Source organism: Barbus barbus, assembly GCF_936440315.1.
Source record: "Barbus barbus genome assembly, chromosome: 15".
Classification (NCBI taxonomy): Eukaryota; Metazoa; Chordata; class Actinopteri; order Cypriniformes; family Cyprinidae; genus Barbus; species Barbus barbus.
In genome coordinates, this window is record NC_136743.1 from 8,756,144 (window position 1) to 8,784,060 (window position 27,917).

At 36.5% G+C, this 27,917-nt stretch overlaps 1 protein-coding gene across 2 annotated transcripts; it reads left to right on the forward strand.

Moving 5' to 3' along the window:
* The first annotated feature begins 710 nt into the window (after positions 1-710).
* Positions 711-27,917, forward strand: LOC306881211 (UDP-glucose:glycoprotein glucosyltransferase 1-like). Of its 2 annotated transcripts, XM_079435189.1 has the most exons (40): positions 711-763; positions 1,605-1,743; positions 1,839-1,918; positions 2,349-2,479; positions 2,572-2,684; positions 3,281-3,455; positions 3,566-3,662; positions 3,777-3,858; positions 3,970-4,070; positions 4,643-4,742; positions 5,616-5,676; positions 6,498-6,589; positions 7,179-7,329; positions 7,410-7,529; positions 7,655-7,740; positions 8,040-8,175; positions 8,307-8,438; positions 8,669-8,833; positions 10,464-10,584; positions 11,128-11,226; positions 13,230-13,324; positions 14,235-14,441; positions 14,595-14,726; positions 15,934-16,064; positions 17,322-17,417; positions 17,502-17,604; positions 18,013-18,092; positions 18,330-18,519; positions 19,436-19,594; positions 19,681-19,766; positions 19,864-19,948; positions 21,957-22,045; positions 22,130-22,234; positions 23,041-23,125; positions 23,646-23,828; positions 24,207-24,367; positions 24,667-24,781; positions 24,871-24,987; positions 25,099-25,264; positions 26,412-27,917. In XM_079435189.1, the coding sequence occupies exons 1-40, from the start codon at positions 727-729 to the stop codon at positions 26,435-26,437; spliced, it is 4,629 nt and encodes a 1,542-aa protein (XP_079291315.1). In that variant the 5' UTR covers positions 711-726; the 3' UTR covers positions 26,438-27,917. The 2 variants fall into 2 exon arrangements, with proteins under 2 accessions (XP_079291315.1, XP_079291314.1); XM_079435188.1 differs by having other exon boundaries at positions 21,957-22,234.

Here is a 27,917-nt window from a genome sequence, read left to right on the forward strand (position 1 = left end):
TTAATGAGTTACACCGGCAGATCTCGATTTTGGAATTTAATGGAATGAAGTGTCTATTAATGAAATGTGGGGTTCTTTTCAGTTATAAAGGATAATGAAAGTATAACTTTACTGTCAGTTCTACCATATATTGTGTTCAATAGAAACCGTAGTTGCATAAAAGTGTAGGCTAATTGACAAAAAGTTCATTTAAAAATACATTTACAGTATATATATTTTTTGGAAAATACTTTTACACAAATTAAACATGTCACTGCTTGAATATGTATGGCATACCCAAAGACAATAAATACCCTATGGCTTTATAGAAATGCAAAAATAGAAGCAGCATAAAAACAGGTATCATACACAGTAGTGCGATGAAAGTATAAAACAGAATGATCGTGCAGTCAGATCGCATCATCACTACAAATCCAGTTTCCATTCTTTCCCTTTAAAATCTGAGTCAATCGCTCCTGCGTGCTCTTTTTGAGCCAAAATGGCGCCTATGGCTAATTAGCTGTCTAACGTATAGCCAGTAAAAACATTGCATTATGTTGCTGTCTTTAATCAAATTCCTGACATTTTTTAATAAATACGATATAATGTTTTATTAACACTGTTGTTAATTCGGAATTTATAATATAATATGTGATTTTGCGTATACTTAAATCTTTATTTCTAGAAAGGCACAAAGAGCAGAGCCTACACACGAACTGTGGGATGGACCACTTACACCGTCCAAACATGGCAACCCACGAAGCAGTTTTAGAAGCCGGTGCTGGTATGATTGCTCACTTTATTCTCAGCATAATTCTGTCGTGTTGCATTTATTTCAATGATAGTGTGTATGAATACCTCCCTTAATTCATTTAGCCTCTGGGTCGAAGCAAGTGTATGTGATTACTCCTCCTTGCACAGTTACAAGGACTGCCAATCCTCTACACAGAGAAGTGAGCTCATATAAACGCTGGATTCTTCTTTTTTAGCTAATTTTCTGGTTATTATGTTCTAAGAGTATTTCAATTCAGTCGCATCTCATTCTCATATGCTATACAAATCGAATTGCAATCCTTCGCATTATGGTTATTTAAGACATATATATATATATATATATACTACTTGTTTTACTTGGTGTGTTTAAAGTCGGTCTGAGTGCCAGTTAAATGCCATTAAAAAATAATTCACCCTCCTAAAATGTGCTTTGAGAGATTTTGTTATAATGCAGGAAGTTGATAAGAACCCGGAACTTCTGCTCGATGTTAACGCTGATTGGATGAAGCTAACCTTAATGTCCACGATGAGTGCTCTGATTGGCTGAGAGTCAGGTCGCGCTGTCAAATGAAGAGAAACACAAACAATGCAGAAACATATGGAGGCTGTGTTTGATTACCTGTGTGATATATATTTACGCGTTTTTATGATTATAATTTGCAAATATTTTATGTCAGTTTGGTGTAGATAAAAAGAGGACAGTTTCAACGTTTGTTTTACTTTCTTTTTGAAATGTTTACCCTATATAAGTTAGTTATGGTTTAACCACTCCAGCTTTTTTAGAATTAGTATTGTACCTTTACCAGTGAGTCCCGTCCTCAAGCAGAGACTAAACCGTTTTATTTTCTCAGGCTTTTGTGGGAAAATGTGGATGTTGTGTGTTGCACTGCTGGCTCTGGACTCTGTCCAATCTGTCAATGGGGACTCAAAAGCTGTCACAACTACACTGACCACTAAATGGCCCTCTACACCACTCCTGCTGGAGGCCAGGTTAGCTTGAACACACAATGATGACGGCATGTTTAATATATAGTTTTATGCTACACTTTACTAATGATAAAAGATGCCTTTATAATGTTCCACAGTGAGTTCCTTGCTGAAGAGAGTCAAGACAAGTTCTGGGACTTTGTGGAAGCCAATCAAAATATTGAAAGTGACCATGATGGTAATATTTGATCTGAATCCCATCTTTTAGACATGCTGAGGCTTGCCTATTTTTATGAAGCTGTAACCCTTTGTATTTAAGAAAGTGCTATTGTATTGGATATCATATATTAAAATAATGTACACTTTTATGCTGCGGTATGTTATGCAAAACATTAATAGAGCAAGTGAGGCAAAGCAAACGCACACCTGTAGAGGTGCAAGTTGAAGGAAAAAATATATGAGGTAATTGAAGGAGAACAACTGCACACTTACTTAAACATAGTACTTAAGTGAGTGTGCAGTTGTTCTCCTTCAATTAGCTCATGCAAAACATTAATGTCAAGTTACTTGCGGTTAATGAAGCTAGTTCCAATAGCACCAGTATTTGTGTCGATGCTCTTAACATGCTGTTGGCCAATCAGATTACCAAACTGTTGTCTATATTTCAGACACGGATCTGGCATACTACGATCTGATCCTGAAGAGAGCCAGTGTGCTGCTGAGCCCAGTCCAGCTAAACCTGCTGAAGTTCGCTTTATCTCTGAGGGCCTATTCATCCACCGTCCATTCCTTCCAGCACGTGAGTAGGACCTATCCACAGCTGTTTAATGTAAATGCAAAGTGAATCTGGAGATCATGTTTAAATCACGTTTGGTTGGACTGTTTATGTAGATCGCCTCTAATGAGCCTCCTCCACCTGGCTGTAAAGCGTTCTTCAATGTACATGGACAGATGTCTTGTGATACAGAAAGACTTAAAGTCATGCTGGATAACGCCGTAGAACGGTGAGTAAAAGCAAGACCTGCTTGGAGCCTCTCCTCCAACATTAAGAAACATTATCCATTTATTTATTTATTTTTTTTAAAATGTATTTGCATTTCCCAATGTTCCCCCAAAATTTAAAAATGTCACTTTCGCCACCAGTGAGTATGACTGGTGGAGTGACTCACAAAATCTATTTTTAAATAAGTACTCTCTTGGGTATGCATGCAATTTTGCTAATCAGGACACAAACCGAAAGCAAATAAGGCATTTAAAATTTCAGTAAATGTTTTTTGGAACTATGATGCCTCCTCAGAAGCATGTCTAACATTTGGACTAACATCTAAATCAATGTAAAGAGGCTTGTTCATGTTGTATTATATTTAGTGTGCAATTTTCATGTCCCCTTTGATTAAAGACTACATTTTTACTTAAAACACTTAAATCCTACACTTTTCTTTATACATTTAAACTATTGACAGTGCTGTCAACAGACCTAAACACAACCAAAACTTTGTAAAAAAAATTTCACTTATTTGTTGTTTGTGTTATTTGTATATTGTTTTGTTTGCATTTAGTTATTTTTGCATTATGTATGTATTTATTTATTCATTTTCAGGCCCAAGCCATACCTTTTCAAAGGCGATCACAAATTCCCCTCAGCCAATCCAGATGCACCGGTTGTGATTCTTTATGCCGAGCTGGGCACCAAAGAATTCACCAGATTCCATCAGCTGATGCTTGCCAAAGCCAACAAAGGCTTGATCACTTACATTTTACGCCACTTTCTGTCTGTGAGGATTAAACCTTTTAGTATTTTAATCATCATTTTCTTTCCAGGATTGCATCTCTTTATATTTTCATCTTAAGATGAATAAGTCCATATACTCTGTCACCCACACAGAACCCCAGCAAGGGTAAAGTGCACCTGTCTGGATATGGAGTGGAACTGGCCATCAAAAACCAAGAGTACAAAGCCAAAGATGACACACAAGTTCAAGGTATGATAACAGCCGAAAGTCTTTCTGTTGTGGCTTTGAAAGAAAGTTAGTATCATTTAAAAACAGATATCGTCTAATTAGCAAACTCATTTATCTTTTCTCCACTTTTCACAGCTGGAGCTGATGGGAATGCCACTGTAATAGGTGAAAACGATCCTGTGGATGAAGTCCAGGGCTTTCTGTTTGGCAAACTCAAGTAATTTGAAACTCCATAAACATTAAAGATTGCTCTCCATTGACTAAAATGCATCCCTGTGTTTGAAATGACATAACAGTATATCTTGATCGCATGTGTTGTATTTGTCAGGACCATTTATCCTGAACTTAAGGAACAGCTGAAGGAGCTCCGGAAGCATTTGATTGAGAGCACCAATGAGATGGCCCCACTTAAAGTCTGGCAGATGCAAGGTGAGTGTTTTTGAACTGGTGAAACTTCTGGCTTCTATAAAATTGAAATTAAACGCTTGTTGGCTGCAGGTGTTTATATTGAAGACCACAAGAGATTTGTGCGGCAGTGTTGTACTATTTGGCACACTTACATTAATGCCACTACTTCAAGGCCTTTCAAGCTCAATTATTATATTACCTGTGACTAAAGGAGCAGTCGGGTAGCTCAATACTCATTCTGACGGTATGCAAATAGAACGTTTTCACATTGTTAATTAGCTGTGGTTCTGCTGGCCTTGCGCGGTTGTCAAACACAACTCCCTCTAGCCCAGAGCTCATTACTGCTCTATCAAGGTAAACTCATCAGAGACCAGTCACATTTAGCAAAACCTCTGAGCCAACACACACACAGTTGAACGCACTATTCCCAATGGTACTGGAAAAGTGCTTTGGCACATCAAATTCATTATATGTAGAATCTGAGAAATTGGCATGCCATATACAGGTCATGGCTATTTCAAATTAGATCTTGAATATTTCAGGAGCAGAAATGCAAGTTTGAATAACATGTGTTCTTTATCCTTCTCCTCAAGATCTCAGCTTTCAGACTGCCGCCCGTATCCTGGCAGCTCCCTCTGTGGACGCTCTCAATGTCATGAAGGATTTGAGCCAGAACTTCCCCACCAAAGCCAAGTAAACAACCACCTGTCCAAACAGAGTCCTAACCAGACACGATAAAGAAACAAATAAATAAATCCTGTTTTCTTATTTTAAAATATCATTGGTCCAAAATCCTACTCCACTGTATATTTAACATTGAACATGTTCTGAATGGCTGAGATTTTGCCAATATGCACAGCATTTGGCGAAGGCTCTAAATTGATGCTGGAAACACTGTGTCTTAACCATGTGTGACATAACGTGTTTATATGTGGCGTACGGTTTATTATTTCACTTTCAAAAGCCACTTTTCTGTGTTTATTCATTAATTCCTCATAGGCTCTATAGTAGTAAGTGCTTTTCAGTTCAGAAACCCTGGCAGCAGACCGCTCATCAGAAAGTTTAGTCCGAGCTGGATGTTTTGAGTCTTTACTTCCTTCCAAGGTTTAATTAACATTTTAAGGCTAAAAACGAGCCATCAGCAGTTATGATGAAAATAATATGCTTTATTTGGCCCAGACGGTGCAGCCACAGCTGTTTTTTTTGGCAAATGTATTTTAAATGTGCCGCCCACACTAAAATGTAATTTTGTTAAAGTGATCCTTGACATCACGGAGTATAATACGCAGTCATGTATCGCTCAGAGCAATTAACTGCAGCTCTGAGTCATCGGCTCTAAAAAAAAAAAAAAACTTTTTTAAATATCTGAATGTAGACTTGCATGACGTCAGTGAAAGCAATCTCATCTCTATCTAGTTAAACAGCATTGATTAAAACAGTCAGCGCAGACATTTTTATGCAGATTACAGTAGGCTGTGCATTCAAATTTTGATAATAATGAATCATCATGATGAGCTAATGAATCATTTTCAGTGTAACCACGCACATTTCTCTCTCCCCTCTCAGGTCCATAACAAAAACGGTTATTAATTCAGAGATCAGGAAGGAGATTGAGGAAAATCAAAAGGTGAGGCCTACCATTGTCCTTTTTTCATGTTCCTAGAGTCCTTTTCTCGAAGCTGTGGTGTCAGCAGGTATTCTCATTCACTACGTTTTTTGCTGCACTGCTGAGATAATGGACTCAAAGAAGAGGCCCAGTCAAGTCTTTGTTTTTTGCCTCATAACTCACAAAGAAAAGTCATGACAAAGTCTTACAATGATTCTCTCTTCCCATATATTAAAACCTATGTTTAAAATGAAAAAACATCAGTTGTAAAGTGTTTTGGTTGCTAGTGGAATGGAGAATCTCTGCTTGTTTTCTTCACGTTCCTCAGTATTGGAACGTGTGTAAACGCTTTTGTTTTGTCGCTGAAAAGGTAATGAGTGAACTAATTGCGGCGAATGTGGGTTATACGTGGCTTCGTTCATTGTTTCGGTCATTTTCTTTCTGTGATTAAAGCTGTTTCTTGCCTCTTGTAATGAGGACGTGTAACAGACCTGCTCCTCATTCCTCACTGTAATTGCATGCTGGGAAACTTGACGAATGGAGGCTCTTTAAGGTTCTCTAACGAGCTCTCTCGCTCTAATGCACGTGCCTTTAGCGAATAACAAACATGATTGCCACGGATAGAAGCATGAATATATAGAGTGGAAATGGCCTAAGGCTCAAAAGAGCCTGTTTGAATTATAGATCATATTGGGCATCTCTTTCAACTTCTCTTCTGCTCTATGAAGTGGCAGAAACATATGTTTCATCCAGGGATTAGCAACCCACAGGGCCTGGGAGGTTACATTAAGGCTAATTGTGAATGTCATACCTAATGTCTCACATTCTTATGTCTCCTCTAGTATTTTAAAGGGACATTAGGTCTCCAGCCAGGGGACTCGGCTCTGTTTATCAATGGACTCCATATTGACCTGGATGTGCAGGATATTTTCAGGTAAGCAGCTGGATTTTTTATTTTGTTATTTTTTTCTAATTACGTATTATATATTAAATATAAATATTGCATTAAAAATAATAATTATTTATACTTAGCAGAAATCTAAAAATAATGGTTTAATAATAAAATGTAACAAAAAAAAGTATTTAATATTTCCCTTTATTATACATAATTGTTCAAATGTATGGCACATTATATATAATATATATATATATATATATATATATATATGTGTGTGTGTGTGTGTGTATATATATATATATATATGTATATGTGTATATATGTTTTTGAAAGAAGTCTCTTATTTGATCAAAAATACAGTAAAACGGTAATATTGTGATTAATATTTTTTTTGTTAAAAAATACAGCATTTATTTGAAACAGTGAAATGAAATGAATTACTTTTGATCAATTTAATGCATGCTTGCTTAATTGCGTTTGATTTAATTGCTTTAAAAAAACATTTCTGGCCCTATACCTTTGTTGTGTTATATGCCGTGCAGTAATATAAGTAAAGTGTATCATGAAGTGTGATGTATTTGTTAATGTTTTGATTTGTCATGCTGCAACCCTGTGTTTTTTGCAGCGTTTTTGATGTGTTGAGGAATGAGGCCAGGGTCATGGAGGGTTTACGTAGTCTGCTCATAGACACACCTTACATCCACGACATCCTCAAACTCAACGTCCAACCCTCAGACTCTGACTACGCCGTGGACATCCGCAACCCCGCTGTTAACGTGAGCTACATGTTTTATTTTGTAAACCTGTTTACTGGGAGAGAGAATAGAGAATAAAACATTTTTCCCTTTTCCTCCAGTGGATTAATAACCTGGAGACAGATGGCCGATATGCATCCTGGCCCTCCAATGTGCAGGAGCTGCTGCGGCCCACCTTTCCAGGAGTCATTCGACAGATCCGGAAAAACTTTCATAATCTGGTAAGTATCACAGCTCCTGTGTAAATAATGACAGTTTCTTTCAGACATTTCCAGTTCACAACGTGAACCCCACATAGATTTAAATTCTGCAGATCATTTCAGAATTGTGTGTGTCTTTCTGACAGGTGATGATATTGGATCCAACCCATGAGAATACGGCAGAGCTGATCAGCGTGGCTGAGATGTTTTACAGCAACAACATCCCACTCAGGTCAGTCTGAAAATAGACTGAACGTTATTACAAGAACATGATTAATGTTTCACAATGCATAGGAGCCATGGGGCTCCCGCAGGAAAGCAGGTTCAAATCTGGTCATTTTCTTGTGCCATTTTGACCCCTTCATTTAACTTTTTCAGCATCTGTCAATATATAATAAAGGCATTTAACTGATAAATATTTTTTTTGTGTGTGTATATACTGTAATTATAGACTTGAAGTGAACTCTGTACCCTGTCAGTGGACTTATTGTGTCTCTCTCTGACGATTTCTGTGTTTTTGTCTATCTGCAGGATTGGAGTGGTGTTTGTGGTGAATGATTCTGATGAGGTTGATGGGATGCAGGATGCTGGTGTGGCTATACTTCGAGCTTTCAACTACATCGCTGATGATGTTGACAGCCAGATGGCCTTCGATGCCATCGTATCTGTAAGTCAACAACATCACCAGTGCTTCAAACAACACCAATTTAGTGGTGGATTTTGTCTATGTTTAGGAGCATAGATTTGCCTAAAAACTAACAGTCTTTTCAAGAAAATAATTTTTGATATGTCTTTCAGATGTTTAACAGAGTTCCCAGTGGAGGCAAACTGAAAGTGGAACATGTGGTGGGTGTGTTGGAGAAGAGATATCCCTATGTAGAGATCAGCAGCATCCTGGGGCCTGACTCCGCCTACGACAACAAAAGAAAAGTGAGGGATTTGTTTTTCTAATGTGTGTGCTTTGAATATTTCAACAGTACTCCATCTCAGATGTCATGTTCTTGCCAAAAGAGACAGAATATTGTGGATGAGATAATTTTGATCATCTGTAGAGATTAAGGATGTAACAGTCAGCCAGAGGTGGTTCCTGTACTTATAGCTCTTTGTGTCGCCCAGTAACCATAACCCTTATTGAGGTCATATCGTCTATGTCTCCACAGGAGGGAAAGGCATATTATGAGCAGACTGGTGTTGGCCCATTGCCTGTGGTGTTGTATAATGGAATGCCTTTACAACGTGAGCAGTTAGACCCAGATGAACTTGAGACAGTCGTCATGCACAAGATCCTAGAGACCACCAGTTTTTTTCAGCGCACAGTCTACCTGGTGAGAATTACATGTCTGTCACCCATAGTCTCTATGGTGTCCTTTTTGGGTTAAAAAGTAACGCATTCTATCATTGCACTCTTCCTAAAAAAAAGGTTAAAACCCATCATCAAATAGATCTGTCTGTCTATATATATATATATATATATATATATATATATATATATATATATGAATACCTGCCTCATTGTGAATTCTGTGGTAAATGTCTTGTTTGTTCTTGATAGCCCATATGTATACAGTGCCTACAGAAAGTCTTCATACCCCTTCTTTTTTTCACATTTTGTTATGTTGCGTTATAATGCTAAACTGCTTTAAATTATTTTTTTTTTCCCACATAAGTCTACACCCCACTGACCATAATGACAAAACACAAATTTATTTATCACAATTTTGTAAATTTATTAAAAAGCAAACTCTGAAAAAATTACATTGCACAAGTCTTCATACCCTTAACTTTAAAGCACTTTGGCAACAATTACAGCCTCAGGTCTTTTTGGGTATGATGCAACAAGCTTTGCACATCTGCATTTGTTTTTTTTTTTACATTTTCTTTAGATCATCTCAAGCTCTTTCAGGTTGGCTGGGGACCATTGGTTGACAGCCATTTATAGGTTTCTCCAAAGATGTCTGATTGGTTCCAAGTCCCAGCTCCCTAAGCCACTCCTGCATTGTCTTGGCTGTGTGTGTAGGGTGATTGTCATGTTGGAAGGTGAACTTTTAACCCAGTCTGGTTTCCCTCAGACATGAATAAGGAATTGAGGTTCATCAGACCAGATAATTTTTTCATAGTCAGAGTTATTTGGGTGTAATTTTGTAAATTCCATTCAGGGTTTCATGTATCTTTATTGAGGAGAAGCTTGACTTTGGTTACTTTGCCATCAAGCCCAGATTGGTGGAGTGTTGCAGTGATGTTTGTCCTTCTGTAAGTTTCTCCCATCTCCATATAAGATCATGGAACTCAACTAGAGTGACCATCAGTGTCTTGATCACCTCTCTAACCAAGACCCTTCTCCTTCGATTGCTCAGTTTGGCCAGGAGGCTAGATCTAGGAAGAGTCCTGATTGTTTCAAACTTCACCCATTAAGGATTATGGAGGCCAAACGCTCCTGTGAACCTTCAACACAGCAGAAATTTTTTTTTTGTAGTTTTCCCCAGATCGGTCTCAACACAATCCTGTCCCTCAGCTCTGCAGGCCATTCCTTTGACCTCATGTCTTAGTTTTTGCTCTGACATCCATTTCAGCTGTTAAACTTTATATAGACAGGTGTGTGTGCCTTTCCAAATCATGTCCAATCAACTGAATTTGCCACAGGTTAACTCCAGTCAGTGTATAGAAACATTTCAAAGACGATCCAGTGAAACTGGAATGCTCCTGATCTAAATTTCATGTGTCAAAGCAAAGGGTGTGAAGTTTGCAAAGTTATAATAAATCCGGTTTTTGCTTTGTCATTATGGTGAGTAGGGTGTAGATTTATGTGGGGGAAAAAACATAAAACATAATAACTAAATAAATAATAATAATTTTTATTTATTTATATATATATATATTTTTTTTTTATCTGTAGTACAGTTTAGGGTTATTTATTTTCAGTGTCATCTTTTGAAATGCCTCTTATGATCTTTTCAGGGTGAACTGAACAGTGACCATGATGTAGTGGATTTTATCATGAATCAGCCCAATGTGGTCCCACGAATCAATTCCAGAATCCTGAGCACCAACAGGAATTATCTGGACCTTTCTGCCACCAGTGAGTTCTTGTCTGATTGGTTTCATAGCAAAATTGTGTTTTTTCAATGTTTTGCTGCTCTCCGGTTCTTTTCTGTTGAATCATAAATAGCTTTTCTTCCGGTAAACGAGCTAGTTTGAGATATACAACACGTACGCTCTCACATGCTCTCGGGAATGAATATCTGCCTCATTGTGAATTCTGTGCTAAATGTCTTGTTTGTTCTTGATAGCCCATTTATTTACAAAGATGTACAAATGAGACTGCGGCAATGATATTCATAAATTGTCTTTGTTTTTGCAAGGAATTTGAAACTGAATTTTAATAGCTTTGGAATAGCATATTTGCAGTCTTTCAGGAAGCTGAGTAAAAGACCTATTTCAATCTGAACTCAAATAGCACTCCATGTTTAGAAATAGCTGCATTTGAAATGGCTTTGGTTGGATTCAATTATGAATGTGAAAGTACCTCTAACAGAGAACAAAGCACTACCTTATTTTCATTTTCTCCCCAAGTGTTTGCCATCACCTGACCTCCCAAAAAAACAAGTCTTTTCTTTTCCAGACAATCATTTTATCGATGAATATGCACGTTTCCTTTTTCTGGACACCAAAGACAAGAACGCAGCGGTGGCCAACAGCATGAATTACATGACAAAGAAAGGTGAGGTGATTGCTACTATTGATCTCCATGAGAAACACAATTCTTCCAACCTGCTGCTGATTTCTGACCTATGTAATCATGAACAATTAAGGGTTTCTCTGTGGTACCTTTATGAAATATATCATTTCTGGTTGATCTGTCCATCTTACGTTATTTACCAGGTGCACACTGCGGTTTTGACAAACCAAATCAAATTTCAGAAGTTGTCAAAGATATTTATCATAAGCAGTCTTACCGCCAGATTTACTAAACAGGGCAAATTCCTTAAAAGCGGTGATGGGAGTTCTGTCGGTGATGATCTGACAATACTGCATCTGTTCTGTGTTAAATAATGGTACAAATACTAGAAAATTGATTAGACGGGCCGTTACACAAATCGTCTAAAGAATCAAAAGAAGGTTTGCGCTGGTGCAAGCTCTTAGTAAATCTGGCTCTTGGTTTAATAAGGTTTTGTGATCCAGCGTCACATATTTCCTTTGCATTATAATATAAATATGTCCTGCAGCTTGCTTTGGAGAATGAGCAGTCAAATGCAAATGAAGATGACTGACATGGATTAGTGACTTAAATTGCCCAGTAATGACCAAAGACTTGGCTGACATGGCTCACACAGTCTGACATGAAAGTACAATCAGTTTGGTCCTTTAGCCAAATTTTCTCATTATCTCAATATATAATCTGACAGGCAACACACAAAAAATGGCAGTGTACACCTGGCTTTAGACACCAAAAACTGTCTGTGTACCACTAAATATATCTGTCTGCTTTTATTTGTGTTTCTTCATTCCTTGTATTTCTTGAATGCTGATTTCAGGGATGTCAACCAGGGATGCTTCTGGTAATTGCATTGAGCTGTTATACTCTCTTAACTGACAGCCCATTTCCCATAGATCTCATCTAAACATACAGTGCCCGAGTGCAAATATTGTTAGAAAACGCCTACATTGACATCATTAACATAACACTCTCTGTTGCTTGAAGAAATATTCTGGGTTATTCAAAACTTAATGTCTGTGTACCACATCTGCGGCATGCTGTCGATTACTACAGGAAATAACTTTGACTCTGTCTCTCAGTTTGTGTACACAAATGGGAATGCATTTACAGGAATATACTTATAATGGAAGCCTAGCAGGTCAGTGTGCAACTACTTTGAATAAATATCTATAAATATTTAAAATGTCTATTTTACTGTCACACTGTTTTGAAAGTGCATACATGAAAATGGTTAGGATGCACTGGACCTCTGTTAGGCTCTGTATGTGTGATACCAGGATGAAAGTATGAAGGGATGTGACATAATATAGAAGTGAAATTACATCAGAATTGTCCATCTAGAAACGTAGTCCAACCTCAAAAGGACAATTCAGACAAATTTGCATTCAATGTTGGCGCTCCAACTGAAATACAAGCCCTTATATTCTTAAATGCCCCAGCCTGCTATAAACCAAGTGCATTCCTCTGAAAGAGTTTTTGTTGTTTAAAATATACTGAGGGGCAACTCTAAATTATTTTCTGTGGTAATTGACAGTATGCCACTAATGATATTGATAAAGTTGTAAATGTCCCAGAATATTCCTTTTTAAGTGTGTCTGCAAGTTTTAGGATTAGTGTATTATGATTGTTTTCCTTTAACCAAGTGAAGAAGTTTTCTGAAGCTTGCTATTGATTTAAGCACAGCTGTGCATTTGTCATCTGTCAGAACTGTCAGCGTGTGATGGATGAAAGAGAATCTCTTTCTATCCTGTGGTCCCCTGTAATATCTTTCTTTTACAGACGTTTACAGGTTTATATCTAGGTTGAAATTGCCTGTCTGTCTTTGTGTGCCGCTTGGGCACTTCAAATACATCTTGCCTTTTTGACTGTTAAAACCTAAGACAAGCCAGGATGCTTTCAGTTCCTCACATCATTTTCACTCACCTTGTTAGATTGCATGAGGAAACAGCATGTCTCGGCTGTGTAATTTCCTTCAGCCTGTGTGTCTGTCCTTCTCTGACTTGCAGATGATGGCATCATCCGTCCAGTGACTTTCTGGGTAGTGGGAGACTTTGACCAGCCCTCAGGACGACAGTTGCTGTACGATGCTATGCGTCACATGGTAGGACAATGTCTCTGAGCCAGTTTTGTCAATGTTAGCTGTAGAAGACAATACCTCATGCGCAGTGCACAAAATTAAGTTTTTGCCACAGCAGTCTGTCTGATGAATAGAAGACATTTACTAGCAGTTTTGTTATATTGTCACTACCCTTGTTTGTGAATATAATCTAAATGTATTCACACAAAGGGGCAAATCGCACTACAGTATTAGTATATTAATAAATATTTATACAAATGAATGTAATTATTATAAAGCTTTATATAATTAATAATAATAATACATTTTTATGTACATAAAAAGACAAACCAGCACACATAGCTTTGTTCATTACTGATTTATATTGTAATATATTATATAATATTATATTCATGCACTTTTTTTTTTTTTTTCATTTGGCAAATATTATTTTTGAACATGCAATCGTAGACTCCATGATTGACATTAATCGCTGGATATTTCCAGTGTTATTTTAGCATTATTTGTATACTATTGTAAATTTTATTAATTCACTTTAATTTTAGTGTTAGTCATTTTTGTAATGTGTTTTTGTCATTTTTTAATTAGGTTATTTCAAATATTTGTACTAACTTTATTTTTTATTTTAATAATTAGTTTTATTAATTGTAGTACTTGAAACTATTTCAGATAGTTGCAAAGGCAACATTTATCATTTTCTTTAAAATTGTTTACCTTTATTTCAATTACATCTAAAACTTTTTTAAATTTTATTTTATTTAATTACAACACTGGATATTTCAATTCAAACACTAAACATAGTATGCGATTTCTATAGCAACTCTTTCTATTTCTGTTTATGTTTATATAACGGCTTTAATCTTTAAATGTGTGTCATAGAGTGAAAAAAAAGTCTAAACTAATAATAATAATTTGATGTCTTTTTTTCCTTTAGAAAACCAGTAATAATGTACGATTAGGAGTTATCAATAATCCCAGTGAGGACCCGTCTAATGAGAAGAGCCTAATTGCTCGAGGCATATGGGCAGCCATGCAGACCCAAACCGCCAACAACGCCAAAAACTTCATCACCAAAATGGCTAAAGAAGAGACGGCACAGGCTCTTTACGGAGGGAGTGACATTGCAGAGTTTGCTGTCGGGGTAAAATAAGCTCTCCTGTAATTCGTTTACAGTTGTGATGGATTATTTGCTCTGGGTTATTTCACTATTGCTGCTGCGAATGTCACTTTTAAACTGCAGAATTTAATATAGAACCTATCTAACCAGATCCTTCTGCATTTTTCTGCACTACAGGGCATGGATGTTCCTCTTTTTAAGAGTGCGTATGAGTCCTCTAATGTGAACTTCCTGTTGGCTCACTCTGCCTACTGTCGGGATGTCCTCAAACTGCAGAAGGGCCAGAGAGCTGTGATCAGTAATGGAAGAGTAAGTTAGATGGTTTGTATAGCAAGAATTCTGATTAGGCATGCACGATATTATCAGACTGATATCGGAATCGGCCGATAATGGCTTTAAATGTAAATATCGGCATCGGCATGATATGAAAAATTATGCCGATAAGAGGAAGGGGTTAACTCACATGTGCTCAGGGTGTGCTAGCGATTAGATCACGCCAGCAATGTGGCTCATTCTTGAAGCAAAGTTTTGTCTGAATGATGATTAGATTGACTGTTTTGGATCGCTGCATGTACAGAATGACGTATTCGGTGTGGGTTAGAGTAAACAGTAATAGCACGTGCAGCGGCAGCATTGACAGCCTCCCCCAGGTCCTAATGCCCGTTCATTAAGGAGTTTTAATCTGTAGGGGGCGCTGTTGGCCTACTTCTAATTAAATGTAAAATAGCCTACACAAATAACATTTTAGACTGTGTTTCTGATTAAATAAAGCAGTAATTGATGTAATAAAATTAGTATGATTTGATTTAATGGTCAGAAGCTGTAGCTTACATGAAAGAAAAAAAATCACAAACATGACACTTGAAAAATTAAATAATTTTATCTAATATACTGATTTATTCATTAATGTGTAACCTGTTTTATTTTTTAAACAAATCATGAGATCTAAAGGATTTTCAGAATTTTTACAACTCTTTTGTTTTAGACCATCTACAAATTTTAAAACTTAAAATATTAGGGTTTACACTGCATCTTTCTGGGGGGAAAATGCAGCGATTGATATAGTTTATTTATATTTATTTTCAAAGCTTCAATAACTGTAAAAAAAAAAAAAGTTATTATTTTTTATTTAGTTCTAATAAATAAGTTCTTGTAAAAAACTAACCAAATAGTAGAGCATGGCGCTAGCAACGCCAAGGTCATGGGTTCGATTCCCAGGGAAAGCAAGAGCTGATAAAAATGTAAAAACTGTAACTTGAATGCAATGTAAGTCGCTTTGGATAAAAGTGTCTGCTAAATGCGTAAATGTAATGTAAATGCTGATAATTTCTACACAGGGGAGACTTGGTGTTGTTTCCAAACAAAAGGAAATATATCGGTATCGCCATCGGTATCGGCCAAAATGAGTTGAAAAATATCGGCATATCGGATATCGGCAAAAACCCAATATCGTGCATCCCTAATTCTGATGCTGTGAAAGCTCTTCTTATTCTGCTTTTTCTCTTTTTCTCTGCAGATCATTGGTCCATTGGAAGAAGGGGAGGTCTTCAACCAGGATGATTTCCTGCTTCTGGAGAGCATTATCCTGAAGACATCAGGGGAGCGTATTAAGGCCAAAATTGAACAGCTGGGCATGGTAGAGGACAGGTATGCTAGACCAATCCTGTGCAATAGGTTACAGACAATTTCGTTGGTTGATGCACATGTTTAAGTATATATAACATAAGCTGTTTGCTTGTATAACCAATAGCAGAGCTCCAAACCACTTTGAGTACAGAACGCCCTTCTGTCAGAGCTGTAGAAGGATTACAATGCATTAAACATAACTGTTACATGTACTCTCTGCAGTAATTACTTCCTCTTAATGAAGTGTGTCGGTCTGCCTTGAAGACGGAGACATAATAAACGTGCCATTTTATGTGTATTTACTGGAAGAGCAGACTGAGACAATGACACCATGTTCATTATCCTCAGTAAACTTTTAAAGGGCTGATTATTGAAGTGTTGGGTGTAAAAGAGGAGGCAGTCATTGTCTTTTGTCAGCGCTTGAATCTGATACTAGGCCTCTGTGAGAGAGTTTGAGCTAATTTTTGCCTTTTGCTATAGGCTTTGGTTAGCACGCGTGTATTTGGTTAGCTATGGTGCTCATGTGGGTGACACAGGTTTTAATTTGGTTTCTTATCCTCTCTCTATTATATGTCAATAAAAGTGACAAAATACCATAAAAGGAAAAAAGGAAAAATACTTGAATTCTTTTTCACCCCATTTGTGAATATTTTCTTTGGTTCGAGTTCTGTCGATGTTAGCCAGAAAAGATAAAACCTTGTACACAGAGTACAATTTTTGTTTTTTTTGCCACCGTTTCCAGTGTTTGATCTCCAGGGGCAATTTAATTTAGTTACTATCATTGTTTGTGAATCTAATCTAAATAATTTACACAATGTGGCACTGAATCTCAATACAATATTTATTTATAGATTAACATTTACGAAAATTCATGTATTAAGCTAAAATTTATTTAAAAGATATATTTAGAGTCACATGTTAGTACATAAAAACAACACAATTATTTTATTTTATTTTTTAGATTGATCATGTTTTGCAGGACATTTTGAACAATAAACCTAACATGCTATTTATATTTTAGATGATGTGAAGACTCAAATCTTTAAATGTGTGAAAAAGCAAGTCTGAACTAACCATAATTTTACCACAATATAATATTAATTCAATCAGAGAAAATATTCACACCCCTCAGTGGGGTAAATTTTTTTTTTTTTTTTTTTTCAAATGTCTGTTCTCATAAAATGATTGTTAATCATCTGTATGGCTATGAACATGTCTACACAGATGAACAAAATTGCACAGCAGAATTCATTTCAAGCTGAATGTATTGTCATTTAGAGCTAGTGATCTGGTGATGAAGGTGGACTCCCTGCTGTCCTCCCAACCCAAAGGTGAGGCGAGGATCGAGCACACTTTTGCAGAAGACAGATACAGGTACGTCACTTCTTCTCATACCAGGACATCTCTAAATCCTCAGAATTCAGTTGTCAACTTCTTCCTCTGCATTTTTTTTCCCAGCGCTGTAAAGATCAGACCAAAGGAAGAGGAAGTGTACTTCGATGTCGTAGCTATTGTGGATCCAGTGACCAGAGATGCTCAGAAACTGGCACCCCTTCTTTTGGTGAGAACTTCTGCATACCTTCACTTAACATAAATTATACAAGTAGGACATGTGGAACCAGATGGTTTAGATACAGAATCCACCAGCAGGGGCTGGACTGGATCATGCTAACTAGCCAGACCTTGACCCCTTGGTTATGTTAGAGCCATTATTATTTATTAAGAATGTTGACCAATGGATGTGGATCCAGAATCATGTCCTGCTTGTCCTACATGTTGTGTATATACCTGCATTAGTCATCACAGGACATCTGGTCCCTCTCCGTGACATTTCACAGGTACAGTCAGTCAGCAGTCAGTCTGCATTTGTTGGCTCTATCTCTGAGACCAGCTGTCGGCGAGAGCAGGTTCATTTGGTTGTTTGCACCTTGACTCATGTCACTTCCTGTATTTCTGTGTGCCCACTCAGGTGTTGAAGCAGCTGGTCAACGTCAACCTGCGAGTGTTCATGAACTGCCAGTCCAAGCTCTCTGACCTCCCACTGAAAAGGTTGGAAGAGAGACACTGTCTCTGTGAGAACACATGCTCCATCATAGAGTCACCTTCACATTTTACTGTTTACTTGAATTTTTTTACAGGCTACAATAACATGGGGCATGACAAGACATAATTTACTCTGAAGTGCTACATCATTGTTTTAGGCTACCTGATGTTTTAAAATATCTTCTGATATTTTTGTACAATAATTTTATGTTTCTGTTAAAACAAAATATTTTTTCTCCTCAGTTTTTATCGATATGTTTTGGAGCCGGAGGTTTCATTTATGGCAGATAGCAGCTTTGCTCCTGGTCCGATGGCTAAGTTCTTGGATATGCCACATTCGCTGTTGTTTACCCTCAACCTCAACACCCCCGAGAGCTGGATGGTTGAGTCTGTCCACACGCGCTATGATCTGGATAACATCTACCTTGAAGAGGTAGGAATCCTCATCACTCTTATTGACTCATGAAGTCTAGGTCAAATAAGGTGAAGAGTTAGATGTTTTACTTGTTATAAACTTGTCATTTATACATATGGACTTTTCATGTACTTTTATATTTACTCGATACATCAGACATTTGTGGCAGTTTATTGATATAAAAAAACATGTTTATTTATTTATTTGTTTTTCAACTTAAGCCTTTCTATTATTATTATTTTTTTGTTCCATAATGGAACCTTATCATTTGATTTGTGGTAAACTGTTCCAGTGCAACAAAGGGTAAAACAAGGTTATGAAAAAAGGTAATATCTACACTAACGTTCAAAAAATATGGGTCGGTGGTTAGTTAAAAAAAAAAAAATGTATACTTTATTCAGCAAGGACTGTTGTGTGTAATAATACACATAATACAAAATAACAGTAAAGATATTTATAATTTCACACAATTTTATTTATCTTGAATAGATGCTGTTCTTTTGTACTTTCTATTCATCAAAGAATCCTGAAAATAATAATAATAAGAAATGTTTCCCAAGCACCAAATCAGCAAATTAAAATAATTTCTGAAGGATCATGTGACACTGAAGACTAGTGTAATGGCTGCTGAAAATTCAGCTTTGCCATCACAGGAATAAATTACATTTTAAAATACATTAAAATAGAAAACAGTTGTTTTAAATTGCAATAATATTTCACTATATTACTGTTTTTAATGTATTTTTACTGCATGTATATCAGGCTATCAATACTTTGCTTGAACTAGTTTTCTTTAAAGCACACTTATTGTACAACAGAAACCCAATATCTTTAACAAATGCATTTGTTTGTTAAATTACACATTTTATTAAGCCATATGCAGATATTCATTATTGTGATCATTAGTATTCAAGTCATATCCTCTTATTTGCAGGTTGACAGTGTCGTGGCCGCTGAGTATGAGTTGGAATATTTATTACTGGAGGGTCATTGTTTTGACGTAACGACAGGTCAGCCGCCCCGTGGGCTGCAGTTTACTCTGGGCACTGCCTCCGACCCTGTCATAGTGGACACCATCGTCATGGCCAACCTGGTGAGTGGACGTCACAGAATCATCTGGGAAATAATTCCTAATTATCTTAGAGGTCACTGTCGCTTACTGTGATCCATCTTTAACAGGGTTATTTCCAACTAAAAGCAAACCCGGGAGCTTGGATTCTCAGACTGCGGAAAGGCAGATCGGATGATATCTACAAAATCTACAGGTACCCTATTATAACGTGTCAGACGTCTGTCTCTCTTAATGTCTTTCTGTCTCTTCACTTGATTGGTCGGTTCACTATTTCAATTCCCCTGTCACAGTCACGATGGCACAGACTCTCCAGCCGAAGCTGATAATTTAATTGTCGTCCTCAACAACTTCAAGAGCAAGATCATTAAAGTGAAAGTAAGTAATGGGTGTCTGAATCAGGTGTCGGGGGGAGGTCACATGCAAGGTCTTTGTCTCTGTAGTTTGAGGGTATTAGCGGAGTTAAATGTGCTCAGGTGGCTGTATACAAGAGCTTGTGAGATATTCCTTCCATTTTTGCTCGACTGGAGAAATGGAGAGCGAGAGAGTGCCTTTACTTTTCCAGTATATACTCTTAATATCTGACAAGCTGTAACATGTCAGCCGTTGCGTGGGCGTGTGTCCATTATGAGGTCTGCTGCTTCCTGTGGGGCTGTGGGTGGATTAAGAATGTGGACTGAGATGAGTGTGTTTATATATATATCTGAATTTTTGACACGTTGTGGCTTTAAGTATACAGCATCGGCCAGAGGGAATGTTTGTTTATGCAGCCGTGCTTGTCTCAGGGTTTGGATTATTGTTTCCTCATCAAAAGATGGCAGTCGTGTTGACTTCACGTCGAAATTAATTTCACCTGCCAGTCGCTGGTACATTGAAAAATAAATAATATTTCTTACTGGTTTTGAAACTGCATTTTGCATTTGATTCGAATTTGTTTGTCTGTATAACAAAGGATTTTACTGGTGAATAATTTGGAACGTCACTACATGGAGTTCTGGAGTTGCAACAATACAGAAAACCCTTTTAGCTTCCTAGTTTAACATCTGAGATAAAAGTTATTAAAAGATGTGTACTTCTATTCAAAATTTTGGGGTTGATCCTTGTTACACGTTATAGTAATAACAGGAAATTATGCATAATTACAAGCAACTATTCAGTTCTAATCCTAAGGGTAATTTGAACCCTAACACAATAAGTACATGTTGCTAATTAATATTTCTCAGTGCTCCAGTGTACAATTACAATGTAACAAGGGCACCGTAAAATATTGTAACTGAATTATTTAATTATTTCAAATGTTTAAAGTCTCTTATGCTCACCAAGGCTGCATTAATTTGATCAAAAAATACAGTAAAACAGTAATATTGTGAAATATTATTACAATTTAAAACAACTGTTTTCTATTAATAATGTAATGGCAAAGCTGAATTTTCAGCATCATTACTCCAGTCTTCAGTGTTTTATAATCCTTCAGAAATCATTCTAATAGGCTTATTTGGTGCTTAAAAACATTTTAATTGTTATTAATGTTGAAACCAGTTGTGCTACTTAAGATTTTTTCATGGTTCTTTTGATCAATTAATGCATACTTGCTGAATACAATTATTAATTTCTTAAAAAAAATAAAATAAATAAAATTCCTGACCCCAAACCTGTCAACAGTAGTGTAGATGGGACATAAACCTTTTAAAGTAGGTAATTTGCATATCTTTGATTCATTCCTGTTAGCAATGAAGCCGATTCTACTTAAAGGAACACTCCACTTTTTTTGAAAATAGGCTCATTTTACAACTCCCCTAGAGTTAAACAGTTGTGTTTTACCAGTTCCTAGCCATATCAGCCTTTTTATTTTCCGTCGGTCTTAGTACGTGATGTAACTACAGAAGACTCCAGTTTTAAATAGGAAAATTATCGAAACTCTTTGGTCATTTTTGAGCGAGATGCTAACGGTCTAATCCGATTCAATGAACTATGCTAAGCTAAGCTAAAAGTGCTACCGCCAGACCCGGAGATCGGCTGAATGGATTCGAAAACGGTAAAACTCAACTATTTAACTCTAGTGGAGTTGTAAAATGAGCCTATTTTCAAAAAAGTTCCTTTAGTGTGTTCCTTTAACATTATTTTGTTGTTGCATTACATTTAAACCATGTTTTATTTAGCATTTCCAAACTAGCTTATAACTCCAGTTTATTTACTAATTTGCTTTCTACCCTGCCTGTTACCCATGTCTCACAGAACCAGAACACTGTGATCTAAGATTTCTGTGATCAAGTCCTTTTGTTAAACTGTCTTAAAGTGGTTCCCAGAATGTTGCAATTGCATGTGCTCGACATTAGTGCTGAGGGATTTCATGCATAGATTCTGTTGCCCTATATCATGTTTGCAGGTGCAGAAAAAGCCTGATATGATGAAAGAGGAGCTTCTTAGTGATGATACCCATGAGAACGACTCTGGATTCTGGACATCTATAACCAGGTACAAAGTGTTGCCTGTTGAGTTCTACTGTAGCTCTCACTTACAGTATTTGTCTGTTAATGGTTCTTTCTTTATCTCTTTCAGAGGACTTACTGGTGGTTCAAAGCCAGAAGAACCCAAACAAGAGAAAGATGATGTCATTAACATTTTTTCTGTGGCCTCTGGTCACCTGTATGAGAGGTTCCTCAGGTAAACATATGCTGTCAGTTGGATTTTACAGTGCCAGCATTACTAATGAAAATTACTGTAAATGTGACAAAAATATTTGGTTACACCTATGCAAGTGATTTGAATACACTGATATTGCATATATAATGGCATCAGGGGAAAAAAAAAACCTTCTTTTATCCAGTAAATCTAGTAAAACAATTTTGATCAATTACATAAACATATAAAGGCTGAACAGATCATTCATGCAAATATATTCAAGTAGTTGTGAATGTCATAGCTTGATTATTTTAATATTCATAAACTGCTGGCTTGTTCAGCATAACCAGTATATTTTTGTTTATCAAATGTGGTCAGGACTGTCGTTATTTGCATAAACCAAAAATATTAGCATAGAGCCCTGCTCATGTTCTTATATGAATCATGACATTTGTGCTATGACAAATATATGACTTTAATATTATTCTTGTGCAGCAGAAATTGCTATAATTTTGACATGTAATACAGACAAGTCCTCTTGTGTGTATCCTTATGTGATATTGAAAAATGACACACATACATCTTCTAATTTCACATATTAATAAAATGCAATAAGTTTTACGTGACCGCCTGGCTTGGGTCATATCTTGACTTTTTGTGACATTTTCCTCCTGTTCTGTTTAGGCCTGTTTTTAAATGCTGATCTCTGTGACTTGCTATGTCTTATTAGCGGCAGTGTTATTGGTTGTGTAATGCAGCTCAGTTTAGAAGGTCACTCGCATAACTCTTCTGCGGCCTGTCACTGCAGGCACTCTGTGTTGAGCTTTGGCCTCTCTCTGTCTCTGCAGGATAATGATGCTGTCTGTGCTCAAACACACCAAGACACCCGTCAAGTTCTGGTTCCTCAAAAACTACCTATCTCCTACTTTTAAGGTACTGGATTTGAGATTTCACATGATGGGACTGTTACTAGACCCTTATGTTGTATATATTCTATGTAATGTATATTTTATTTTCAACAATTTGGTTTTGCCAACAAATAATTAAATGACACACTGTATTTGACAAATAAGTGCACCCTAATTACACAATATATATTATTTGCTATTTAATTTTTTTTTCTTATAATTACAAAAAAGAAAGAATTTTAACTAAATAATATACATATATTTTCTATTTATATTATTTTTAATTCAGTAGCCGTTACTCCAGTGTTACATGATCCTTCAGAAATCATACTAATATACTGATTTGGTGCTCAAGAAAGATTTCTTAATTTTATCAGTGTTGCAAACAGTTCTGTTTAATATTATTGTGTAAACTATGATGCTGAAAGAACAGCATTTATTTGAAATATAAATCTTTTGTAACATTATACTGCTAGTTTACTGCATCCTTGATTTTGTATTAAAAATTACAGTAGTGTGACATATTTTTGTCTATCTTTTTGTAGGAGTTTATTCCATATATGGCAGAGAAGTATGGTTTCCAGTATGAGCTGGTACAGTATAAATGGCCACGCTGGCTTCACCAGCAGACAGAAAAGCAAAGGATCATCTGGGGATATAAGATCTTGTTCCTCGATGTGCTCTTCCCTCTGGCTGTGGACAAGATCCTCTTTGTAGATGCGGATCAGGTACAAAAACAGAGCAGTGCAGTTGTGTGGCATGAAATCCTGTCTCTAGTAAGCCTGCTCTTATGAGATTTATTTTGAGATTGTACAGATCACCCATTTGTAGTCACTGGAATTGCACAGCAGTTGTTGTAATCCGAGGTGTTTGTAATGTAAACTGGAGAGGGCATCATGCACATTACACATCTGATGATACACTGCTGCCACCTCTGGGTAAAGAAAAATACAGCTGGAGATTAAATGTAAACAACAATATTTTTCCAATGTTTTCCTCTGACCATATGTCCTGATCCCATTTCCAGCAATTGCTTTCTTTTGTCTGTGAATACAAAGACACAGTCTAGGATTGACAAATGTTGTTGTTGTGTTTTTTTCCTGTAGATAGTTCGCACAGACCTGAAGGAACTGCGGGACTTTGATCTGGAGGGAGCACCGTACGGTTATACGCCTTTCTGTGAAAGCCGAAGAGAGATGGATGGATACCGTTTCTGGAAGTCTGGCTACTGGGCCAGTCACTTAGCAGGACGCAAATACCACATTAGGTAAGAATGGTTTGCTAATATTGATGTCTGGCATTTTTGTCTACCTCATTTTTAATGATGATGATACCAAACAACCCAATTTGTTTAGTTTAAAATGCCGCAGTAGAGTCATAAGATAGCCTTGTCCAGTACATCAAATGATTTGTCTACTGTAAAGCTGCTTTACAGCTGAAATTTAATTTGTTTCATAACTGAAAAAATTTATTTTCCTGTTTATTGCTGTGAAGCTGCTTTGAAACAATCTATATAAAGCTCTATATAGATAAATGTGACTTGATTTGATTTTGTGTGCTCCCCAGTGCTCTATATGTGGTCGATTTGAAGAAGTTCAGGAAGATCGCAGCTGGAGACAGACTGAGAGGCCAGTACCAGGGTCTGAGTCAGGACCCCAACAGCCTGTCCAACCTGGACCAGGTGGGATGTTCTTTCCTTCACAGAAAAGGCTTTACAAAGAAAGGCTCATCATTTGGGCTCCTGACTGATGATGTGTTTTCCTCTCTCAGGATCTGCCCAACAACATGATCCACCAGGTGCCAATAAAGTCACTTCCTCAGGAGTGGCTTTGGTGTGAGACCTGGTGTGATGATACATCTAAAAAGAAAGCCAAGACTATAGATCTGGTAAGTCAACTGCTCTATGCACACAATGGTGGTGAATTTGTCAAAAAATTGGTTTGATTTGTATGTTTGTTTGTTTGTCAGTAATTAACACTTTGTATTTGTCTGTCTTAGTGCAATAATCCACAGACAAAAGAGCCAAAGCTGCAGGCTGCTGTGCGTATAGTAGCCGAGTGGAGCGACTATGACCAGGAGTTAAAGAGAATCTACAACAATTTCCTGGAGGAGAAAGAGAGAGGCACCACAGACAGCTATCGGCAAACAGACAGAAAACACCCAGGTGAGACCAATCTGTCCTTTTCCTTTTTGTGTTAATGAATGTCACTGTGATGTTTTAACCTGTTGAATGGCTCTTTCCACAATTATGGTACAAAATAGGACTTTAAAGATATGTTGTTCATCTACTCCATGAAGGGAAAATAATTACACAGTACAATGTCTAAACAAAATTTTAAATCCTGCGATGTATGATTTGCTTGGTGTGTTTATCAATAAATATATAAAATGTATATAATGGAATCATTAAAAAACATACATAAAACGTCACAAATAATGTAGCTTTGTGAGGGAAATTTATGCAGTAATTAAACTTTTTGGTAATTGGAATTAGTTAATTTAACATTTTTTTTCTTCAAATGTATTTAAAATCTATTCAGCATATCAAAAATATATTTTTTTTGTTCACTACCGTTTAAAGTTTGGTGTCTGTGATTCATTTTATATTTAAAAGCATTATGCAAATACATTAATTTTATGTCAAAAAAGTTAAATGGATAATATTGTAATACTGGAATTTCAAATACCTGCTTTCTGTTTTAATATATTTTAAAATGTGATTTATTCCTGTGATGGCAAAGCTGAATTTTCAGCAGCCAATACTCTAGAAATCAGTGTCACATGATTCTTCAGAAATCATTCTAGTATGCTGATTTGGCGATCAAGAAGCGCTTCATTTTATCAGTGTTGGAAATATTTGAATGGAAACCATGATACTTTTTTTTTTTTTCAGGATTATTTGATGAATAGAAAGTTCCAAAAACAACATTTTCAGAAATAGACATAATTTGTAATATTATAATTGTCTTTAATGTTACTTTTGATCAATTTAATGCATTCTTGCTGAATAAATGTAATAATTACTTCCAAAAAAAAAAAAAACTGATCCCAGATCAGATTTAAACAATAGTGTATGATTTTAAATCGGAGGATACAGTTGAGAAGGTCGAGATCTCTGAGCTGGGACAAGCCTGTATAATTAATTAATTAATTAATAGTTTATCTAATCTATCTAGTTTATTTGATCTAATATCTCTAGTTAAAAAATCTCCTTTGAACACCAAAGTTCAGCCTAATCGTGCAAAGTGCCGAGTAGCTTTTTATAATTATTTGCTTAATTTGAGTTTCTTTCTGCTCTTTCTCTCTGTCAGGTGGTGACAGGCACTCAGAGCTTTGAGTTAATGCTCTGCGACCGAAGAACAGGGGACTCTGTTCAAAGAGTCATCTTTTCTTCACCCTTTTTAAACCAAGCCTATCCTCCAGGAATGGGTTGACATTCGTGCTGAACTTGAATTAATGCAAAATTCCCTCTTTTGTATCTGAATGCTTGTGGACGTGTTGGGGTTCTGGGTAAATGCCACGAGTAGAGGACGTCTCCTCTATCCAGGCACTTCTGATATTTAACCCCCTATAACACTCTGGGCCTTGCATATGCCATAAACAATACCAGTTCCACTAGTGCAAAAAATAGAAAAAAACTAGCACGGTCTCGACTGGTTGATCTAGTACCATAGGGAATAACATAATTGAACGAAAAACTGCATGTGTGCAATTTTAATATTAAAACCGATTTGATAAATGTCCCTCTTAGCTGTAACTCGCTCTCATGAAAATAATTATTAAATCATGAAACACGAGATGCAGACTGTTCATTTAAAAGCCACCCATGGTGTTGAAATGCCATGGCAACAAAGTCATGTCATAATAGTTTGACTTTAAAGCACAAATCATTTCCTGTGACACATCACAGTTCAGTTAAGAGGCTCCATTTAAAAATTCAGATTCATCTTTTGGTAAACAAGCCAGCTTTTGAAAGTGGTGTTTCCATACAGCAGGGCAGTTTGATGAAAATGTTAAAGTCGCATCACTCAAAAGAACTTTTAACTCAGGAACAAGCTATTCGGTCGATTTAGTCACAGCTAAATACTTTTTTTTTTCCTTTCCGCAGAAGGAAATTTTAATTTACTGAAAAATCTCTGTTGGCATTGAAAAGCTCCAGTAGTGTTGTCTCGGCACATTAAAATGATTCATAATGGCAGTCAGTTAATGAAACTTAGTCAATGGTCCTTTTAGGCCTACAGGATTAGAATGATGTCTTCAGAAGGTTACGAGGAGGGGGAAAAAACACCAACTTCCTTCAGAGAAGCTGCTAGCAGGTAATTACAGGTTGTTGTTTAAATTGACTTTTTGTTTCTTTTCTTTTAGTATCACTGGATTTCAATAAGTCATTGGCCATGTCCATTTCTGTGGTAATGCTTTTATAGGTTTAAGAATGACCACTAATTTCAAACATTTGATCATAAACCGTGGGCTGGGGCTTATTTTTTTTTTTTTTGCATTTAAGTAATCTAGATATGTGCACACTTCTCATCTCTGGTTATTACCTGGAAATATTACATGGAAATCGCCCATAGATCCCAGAGTCTGTATAATGTCAGGTTTTAAAGTGAAAAGAAAAGCGGGGCTTGTACAGTGCATTGTGCATCGTTCTGTTTGAGAGGTACATTACAGTGTCTTGTGATTTATCTACTGTTCTTTTACTGAATACACTTAATATGGGGAAAATGACTGATTTAGTCAATACTATGATGCTTTGGAATTACTGTAAGATTAACTGTGGGATGACAATATTTTGTAATAAAAGATGTGCCAAATGG

Coding starts and splice junctions, on each gene's coding strand:
- LOC306881211 (XM_079435188.1), top strand. CDS start 727: ATGGCAACCCACGAAGCAGTTTTAGAAGCCGGTGCTG. Junction 8,176..8,306: donor CCTTCGATGCCATCGTATCT/GTAAGTCAACAA, acceptor TATGTCTTTCAG/ATGTTTAACAGAGTTCCCAG. Junction 13,325..14,234: donor ACGATGCTATGCGTCACATG/GTAGGACAATGT, acceptor TTTTTCCTTTAG/AAAACCAGTAATAATGTACG.